The sequence below is a fragment of the Aotus nancymaae genome, unplaced genomic scaffold, assembly GCF_030222135.1.
Source record: "Aotus nancymaae isolate 86718 unplaced genomic scaffold, 86718_ANA_hifiasm-v0.15.2.pri h1tg000040l, whole genome shotgun sequence".
Classification (NCBI taxonomy): Eukaryota; Metazoa; Chordata; class Mammalia; order Primates; family Aotidae; genus Aotus; species Aotus nancymaae.
In genome coordinates this window covers 8740244-8748903 of record NW_026988454.1, presented here as the reverse complement: position 1 = coordinate 8748903, position 8660 = coordinate 8740244, and the positions used below count along the sequence as shown (strand labels likewise).

Here is an 8660-nt window from a genome sequence, read left to right as displayed (position 1 = left end):
ATATCGCGTTACAATATCAGTTACATCGTGAGCCGAGAGATTTTGTTTGACAAAATGTTATGTTTCATTTTAGTAATTTTGAAAATGAAGTGAATTTCTTTCGACCCTCATAACTCAAGATAAAAAAGTGGTTGTACTTTGTACTAACTTGTTTTTCTTCTGGAACAAAATATGGAAACATTTAAATTAGATATATGCAGATAGAACTGGAGTTTTACCGCACCTTTAAGCTGTTGATGATCTTGGTTTGTTTTCTTTGTGGAAATGAATGCTTTTGTTATCTCACTTAGAATACAACGGATATTCTTCTCAATTGGGACAGTTTTACGTTGTTTTCTCAGAGGTGTTTTAAAGATTGTCCAACTGTATCACACAACATACTAACTTGTTTACTATATAATGCTACCGGAGAATATGGCAAATTACTAATTTGTTATTCTTGCACTAGCGAGGCAATGTAATCAAGCCAGACAATGCCTAGAGTTTATTCTGATTTGTTTCCATTCTGGTTTAAATTTACCACCCACAGTTATCCGAAATGCATGAAGGCTTTTGGGTTTGGTATATTTGTTTTGTTGCCATACTGTAATGCTGTGCAAATACATGACTGTGCTTAAAGTCTTTCGGATCATACTGATTAAACGTCATTTACTGTTTTCCTAACAATATCAAAGATTAAAAAAAATCATTCTCCCAATCTGTTATTGCCACGAGTTGATAGTTGCGCTGTTTACATAGTTGACCACCCACTGAAGCCAAGGCACGTGAAACTGCTGTCCACTAAAATGGGCCTGAAAGTCACGTGGGACCCACCCAAAGATGCTACCAGTAGACCTGTGGAGCATTACAACATTGCCTATGGGAAGTCACTGAAAAGTCTTAAATACATCAAGGTGAATGCGGAGACATACTCCTTCCTTATTGAGGATGTGGGTAAGTGACACTCTGATCTTGTTACCAGTCAGAATTAACTGTGCACCAACGTTCTCAGTTGCATTCTCAGGATGACTGTGAGACAACCCATGGCTTGGCTCAAGGTCCCTTGCAGTTCTTCGGGAATAGAGAGCTGAGTTCTAAGACTCTTGTGGGAGGCTGCTGATTGACAGCTGGCACTGGGCACTTGGGCTTCTCCATCCGTGCATGTGAACTCAAGTATTTCTGTCTCCAAACTGACGCAGCAGATGAGTTTTAGTTTCTGAAGGTGCTCTCGGAAAGCAGATTGGTCATTTTTTTACTTCATAGGAACTTACCTGCTAGACAAGAGGGCTGACCTAGGGACTTCTAACTTATATGCCGTTTTATAAACAGGGATTGGGCAAGCTGTACGTCCCTGTAAATGTGGAATATCTTATGCCTAGCCACGTCTGGTTAAAGATGTAGCACTTTGCCCTATTTAAATTTGATTTTAACTTGATTCTGAACGTTTGGAATATTTGAGATCTTGCCTCAATATATTTTATCTTTCAAGTGCAGATGTATTTGGTTTTGGGCTTAGGCTTTGAGCTGCCTCTGAATCCTCTGTCTTCTACTTTTTGATTCCAGTAACCTAAAGCCCCATTGATTCTTGCCCCATGTCATGGCCCAACGTTAAAATGGATCATAAGGAAAGAACAGAAGTTGGCATTTAGGAAACAGGTCTCCCCTTGCGCCACCTTAGCACTCTGATCCTTTAGTGGATCATGATCAGCTGAGGGCCCCTCAGCTTTGTTCCCCTGACCACAGCTGACCACACTTACTCCTTCTCCACCTCCTGCACTTGACATCACACTCCCTGGGTAACAGAGCAGAAAGTGTATAAAAGGGAGATGAAGGAAGACAGATTCCCTTCCTCATGGCTTCAGCTAAATGTCCGTTTCCCTGAATCTCTTCCACATCACCCTGGCTCTCCAAGTCCAGCTGTGAGGTTAAATGGAGATTCTATCAGATCAAAGGCATGAGCAGATCATATTTGCTTGCCCAAACCTTGGGTTGTTATGATGGTTGCAGAGAAGAAAAACATGTGAAAAGAGAGTCATAGAGCTCACTAGAAAACAAATAGTATCTCCCAGACAACTTTCTGATGAGTTAACTGAATGGGAATCAAACACATGTGGATTAAATGTCTTTGAAATACAAACAAGCTCAGAGTAAAGAGAGAAAGTGTCTGGTGAAGCATGATTTTGCATTCTGCCTGACCCCAGGGCATTTCCCAATTAGCCTGGCCTGTCGTGCCAAACCCTAAATGCCACCAGACCCTGCCACAGTGAGACAGAAGTCACACCAGTCTTGATCACAGCAGACGTCCCAGAGGGTGTCAGCCAGGCTTCTGTTCCTGGGCCTCTGGCTTGAGAACTGAGTGAAATTTTGTTACAGCAATGCTCCCTACTTTGAGAAATGTCATTATCATTATGACCTTTGACAGAACTAACTCTCACCTCTCCAAACCTCATCCCCTGAAATACCCACGGACTTTCATCTCTTCAAGGAATTGGCACCCCACTTACCTGTCACAAGAGAATGATTCATTTTCAGGAAACCCAGCACTTACAGTTTTACTTTGCAAAGCTACACTTTCAGGGTGCACTCCCCTCATAACACAGGTCTTGGTTTCCTTTCCCATCCCACCAACTTTAGGAGCTCAGCCTGAGACCTCTGTTATTTGGCCTTGACCCCTAGATGAAAGTCAAAAAGCGAAGCCCAGTTATGTCAAGATTAGCATTTCTAAGACTCCAGGAAATATATATTTTTCTAGCCTTTTGTTGGAATGGTCAAAAACAACCTGCAGACATAGTAAGGGGAATATTTGATTGTGAAAAAGAGAAAATTTAGTGAAGCTTTTATGCACTGCAGTGAAGATTTCCCATATGCTAAATTTTATGAGTTTCATTGACATTTCTTATTATTTTCTGGAGATTTTCATTTGGAGCCTCTAATGGGGAAAGATTATTAGTGGTGACTGACAGTGTATGTTCAAACACCTATTTAGTGGACAGGGAGTTCCTGTTTCCAACATGGATTTCACATTAAAGCCCTCAAAAGCTCTTTTTGTTGACTGTTTATGACTCCAGGTTTATTACACATAGCATGTGCTTTGTATAAAATAAAGTTTATGTTCTTTGGGTCATGTGGTTTTTCGTTGCATGAGAAGAATGTTAGTGATTTTAATTTTAAAAAAGAGACATCTATCATTATGCTTGTCACTTAATTTGGAGTTTTGTATTTGGTTATAAGTGGTATAAGGAAGATGGTTATTCATGGTTAGTGAGTGAAACTGTGTCATTCTTGGAGATCTGAATCGGTGGCTTGATATGAACCATATGTTTCAGAGCCGGGGGTAGTGTACTTTGTGCTGCTTACTGCAGAAAACCACAGTGGAGTGAGCCGTCCTGTTTACAGAGCTGAAAGCCCACCTGGTAAGTCTTATCTAGAATCAGAGGCTGTAGTGTTGTTACTTAGATTGAGAGAGACATCCTTTCTTGCCTCCCTTGCTTCTTCCAGTAAATATAGAGTTATTAAATAATTTCTGAGCAAGAACTTTTTAGACTTGTATAGCAAGCTGACAGATTGAAAAGTGGAAGAGACTTATCCTCTCTTTTAAAATAGTTTTAATGTAGATTATTAGCATTTCATCCAGATGTTTTGAATCAACCATGTGTAAAAGACCAAAAATGTGTATTGTCCATAAAGCTGAGGAGTCGAGTCACTAATATGGGCTGAGCAGATTCTTTTGAAGATTGTTGAAAAGATCATTTAATGATACATTATGGATGCACTGAAATGTGGAAATCCCAATGGTCCTCGTTTCTAACTATCAAGTTGCATTTCCCTAATTTAGGAGGTGAATGGATCAAGATTGATGGTTTTCCCATTAAGGGTCCAGGACCATTTAATGAAACCGTCACAGGTACTCCTTGCTCCTTCATGTCAGATTCATGTCTCCACTGAAGCAACGTCTCGCGAGAGAGTTGTGCTTCCGTCACACACATGTGCTCACAAACCTTCATCGAGTTCCCATCGCTAAACTAACACACGCCACACAGTCTTGGTCTATCTGTTCTGCATCCGATGAACTAGACTGTAACCAGTGTTGCTTACTGTTCACTGTTCTTTCATGTTCTCGCGTGCGGAGGTGTCTGCGTCCACATCTGGGGATATTGTCGCCCTCTTCACAGGCAAATATGGTGGTTGAGATGGCAGTACTGACCAGATCAGGATATTTATAACTCTTCTACCTGTGAATCCATGAATGGGGCTCCCCAAAAATAGTGGCTTTTATGGGCTAACATGTTGCTTCAAGTCTTGCTTTTTTCTTACGACCTTGGGATATTTTGTGATATGTTAGATGACCTACCTTCCATCTCTGCTCCATATTTGTGTATCTGTTTGTTTTCTCATTTGGATGTTGATGTTGTCTGGTCATATTGTTTAATTACTGAGAAAAGTGTTGACATTTCTTGTGTGTTTCTTGAATATATTTAACTGATGGTGAAAAAATAATGTAAAATGAATGCAGCTATTTCAGAGTACGGTTGGGTAATAATATCTCAAAGGCACTATGGTGAAGAGCTATGTTTTATTTTCATGCATTATGTGTTTAAATATGTCAATCTGGTGTTACTGTTGACAGGAAGGTGAGTATGATGAAACCAAGGACATTTATCTGCTTTTCAGACCAGATTTGATGGGTGTAGGTGGTTCTCAAAGGGTGTACGCAATATGAAAAGGGGGTGGAATAATAAAACACTCAGAAAGGAAAACTGGCTTTTGGGGAGAGTCTAAGAAGTGTCCTTGTTCGAGTGACTACAAGGTGTTGCAATGGAAATGTCTTGTAGGTGAGTTGAGAAGAGAGAATGGAAGTTGGAAGAGGGAAGTAAGAATGAGATATGGATTTAGGAGTCATGCTCTGGGGCAAGAGTTAAAGCAGAGAGCACACGAGTGGCTGAGGTTTAGCAGAGAGAAGAGCGGAAGGCTGGGGATCAAACCATGGAAATACTGACAGTCAAATGATCAACAAGTTACTACACCTAGCAAGTGTGCAAAAGAAGAAAAGCTGTTTATTTTCAGAGGTTGTTTACCCCGAAGACACACACCTAAACAAACACACATGAATCTTTTACTGATGGATGTTTGTGCCTTGCATTTGAATCTTATATTTTGTGTTTTAAATAAGCGTTTTATGTATGCATCCTTCCTGATAAAGTTTTTTGAATGACAGTAGCTTTAGAACAGGTGATTTTCTTGCTTTTTCAGAAGTAATTAACTTCTTATGCCCTCTTTAGTAGTGTGTGTGCACACAAGTCTGTGACCTTTCTGAGTAAGCAAGCAGAAGCCCTGGGGACCAGGGGTCAGGCAGCCATATTCCAGCTCATTACTGGTTGTATGTACTGTGAGATTATTGAACTTCTCTCTGCAGGAGGCTTTGTAGGCCCTGGTTAAAGCACTCTGCTATAATACATGATGTTTCCTTTGTCATACATGATGACTAAAAAAGATATCAGAAGAAATTGCTGGCTCAAACCACTTGAAACATATAATATAAAGCAGAACTGAAAAAAAAATTAGGAATATCCAGAAAGCACATACCAGGTTATAGTACACCACAAATTACATTTCATTGTCAATAAAAATCATAATTGTTGTGAAATTATCAATCAGTGATCACCATGTACCTATATCTTTTGATGAGGCTTGGAAAATACGATCTGCTATTATTTTGAGAAATTGTTAAATATGGGACCTAATCAAACTCCACAGCTTCTGCACAGCAAAAGAAACAGTCAATAGAGTGAATCGGCAACCAACAGAATGGGAAAAAATTTTTGCAGCCTACCCATCTGACAAAGGGCTGATATCCAGAATTTACAACGAGCTAAAAAAGATTTACAAGAAAAAAACAAACAAGCCCATTCAAAAGTGGGCGAAGGACATGAACAGATACTTTACAAAAGAAGACATACATGAGGCCAACAAGCATATGAAAAAATGCTCATCATCACTGGCCATTAGAGAAATGCAAATCAAAACTACATTGAGATACCATCTCACACCAGTTAGAATGGCAATCATTAAAAAATCTGGAGACAACAGATGCTGGAGAGGATGTGGAGAAATAGGAACACTTTTACACTGTTGGTGGGAGTGTAAATTAGTTCAACCATTGTGGAAAACAGTGTGGCGATTCCTCAAGGACCTAGAAATAGAAATTCCATTTGACCCAGCAATCCCATTACTGGGCATATATCCAAAGGATTATAAATCGTTCTACTATAAGGACACATGCACACGAATGTTCATTGCAGCACAGTTTACAATAGCAAAGACCTGGAACCAACCCAAATGCCCATCGATGATAGACTGGACAGGAAAAATGTGGCACATATACACCATGGAATATTATGCAGCCATTAAAAACGAGGAGTTCGCGTCCTTTGTAGGGACATGGATGAACCTGGAAACCATCATTCTCAGCAAACTGACACAAGAACACAAAATCAAACACCACATGTTCTCACTCATAGGCGGGTGTTGAACAAGGAGAACACATGGACACAGGGAGGGGAGCACTATACATGGGGGTCTGTTGTGGGGGAGTGGGGGGGACAGCGGGGGGGTGGGGAGTTGGGGAGGGATAGCATGGGGAGAAATGCCAGATATGGGTGAAGGGGAGGAAGGCAGCAAATCACACTGCCACGTATGCACCTAAGCAACAACCTTGCATGTTTTTCACATGTACCCCAAAACCTAAAATGCAATAAAAAAAAAAAAAAAAAAGAAAAAAAAAAAAAAAAAAAAAAAAAAAAAAAAAAAAAAATATATATGATAATCTTGCCAAACAAAATAAGTCTTCAGAATTCCCTGTCTTCATTCAAAGAAAGGAATTTGCCTTCAAAAATACAGACATTAGCACTGGGACCTGGTGTAAGGCCCAGAGGGATTCGCTTTAGTGCTTTGACTGATAGGGTCTCGTGTCTTTCCTGTGTTTTATTAGAAACCAGAGGAATATCCATTTTTTATGCTGCTCAAAACAGTGGCTGCAGTTCTGATTCCAGAAGGCCCCCTTTTGCAGGCTTACTGCCATCTCAACGGAATTGTCTGTACCTAAAAATAGGACTTTAATTATTTAATTCATTTATTCCAGGTGGAGTTCTAGGTGCTAGAGACACAAGATAGACAAGGGCTCACCTTAATGGAACTTATATTCTAATGAGAAAGAAAGATAAACAAATAGCACAAAATGATGCATGTAGTCTATAAGTTTGCTGGGGCTGCCATAACAAAATGCCACAGACTGGTTGGCTTAAACAACACAAATTTATTTGTCTTGATTATTGGGTCTAGAAGTTCAAGGTCCTGGTGTTGGCAGGCTTGATTTCTCCTGAGGCCTCTCTCCCTGGCTTGTAGATGGACACCTTTTTGCTGCTTCCTCAAATGGCCTTTTCTCTGTGAGTACGCATCCTTGGTATCTGTGTGTCCAGATTTCCTTTTTATAAGGTCACCAGTCAAATTGGATGAGGCCCCACCCTAATGACCTCATATTAACTCACCTCTTTGAAGACCCTATTTCTGAATATGGTCAGATATTAGGGCTTCAACATATGAATTTGGCAGAGGGGACACAATGAAGCCCATAACAAACTCATAAATTCTTTGAAAAATAAACGGCATTATAATATAGAATAAGCAGATGGGAGTGCGGGTTTGGGAGGCTAGGAGACCCTGATAAGACGGTGGCACCAAGTTGAGACTGTGAGGGACTGTGAGGGTGAAGCCACGTGGGGAGGAGGAGGACGAGGACCATGCCAGAGAGTCCTGGAGTTTGGGGAGGACTTAAGCGATTCTCAGACTGGTCACTCATCCAAATATGAAACCTCTTGGGACTCTGAAAATGACAGGACTGAGAGAGTGCAGTGCGAGGCCGGAGGTTTTGACTTCCTCCTTGTTGCTCATCTCACACCTCCCAGTCGGCAAACTTTCTTTGTACCTGATGCAGAATCCCTCTTGCTGCGGTGTAAATCTGTATCCTCTTGTTCTGTCCCCAGGGAAGACATGTCACAACTCTGTTCATGTATTGGAATACTATTATGTAGCTTTTCTGCAGACTTCTGCAAGTTGTTTTGACTTTTCTCTGTAACAGAATCTGGGTAACCTGGCAGTGCAGGGCCAAGCCCTGGGGGTCAGGACAGGGACACAGACACGTCCCCACTCTGCTACCTGCCAGCCTAGGGCCTCAGCCAAGCTAGTCAGTCAGCTTTTGTCAAACTTCATCTGGGAAACAGTGTGAGATTCTGTTTAGTTCTGAATATGATTTTATCTGTTTAATAATTTTTAAGGTTTTCTAAATATCAAGTCCTCTGTGTTTTTCTCAAGTTTTGGAGCCTAAACTAGGCCTAGTACTGAAATCAAAGTCTGATTTCTGCCTTGTTTTTCTTTACATTATATTTCAGTTCACGATGCTTGCTTTCTTTTGGACAAATGATAGCTTGGACTCAAGTTCAGCACAGAGACCACAGTTACTCCTTGGACATTTCCAGTGAATGCTGCGTGACACTCACCTGTTGTCCAGCCATTCCCTTCCTTATCTTAGTCCCCTCCCGGCTTCCAGGTTGCTCCCTAAATCCAGCACCTTCAGGCACTTGGTGCATAGTGGGTCTCCATGCCAGGCATCCATGACACAGACCCAT

At 40.9% G+C, this 8660-nt stretch overlaps 1 protein-coding gene across 1 annotated transcript in view; it reads left to right on the top strand.

Moving 5' to 3' along the window:
- Window positions 1–770: 770 nt before the first annotated feature.
- The window catches only part of FNDC1 (fibronectin type III domain containing 1), a 74904-nt gene continuing 67014 nt past the window's right edge, over window positions 771–8660 (top strand). The window contains exons 1-3 of the mRNA XM_012451383.2: window positions 771–933; window positions 3306–3392; window positions 3815–3883. Coding sequence (XP_012306806.2) covers window positions 786–933; window positions 3306–3392; window positions 3815–3883 — 304 coding nt within the window. The 5' untranslated portion in view covers window positions 771–785. The remainder of the gene's footprint in view (window positions 934–3305; window positions 3393–3814; window positions 3884–8660) is intronic.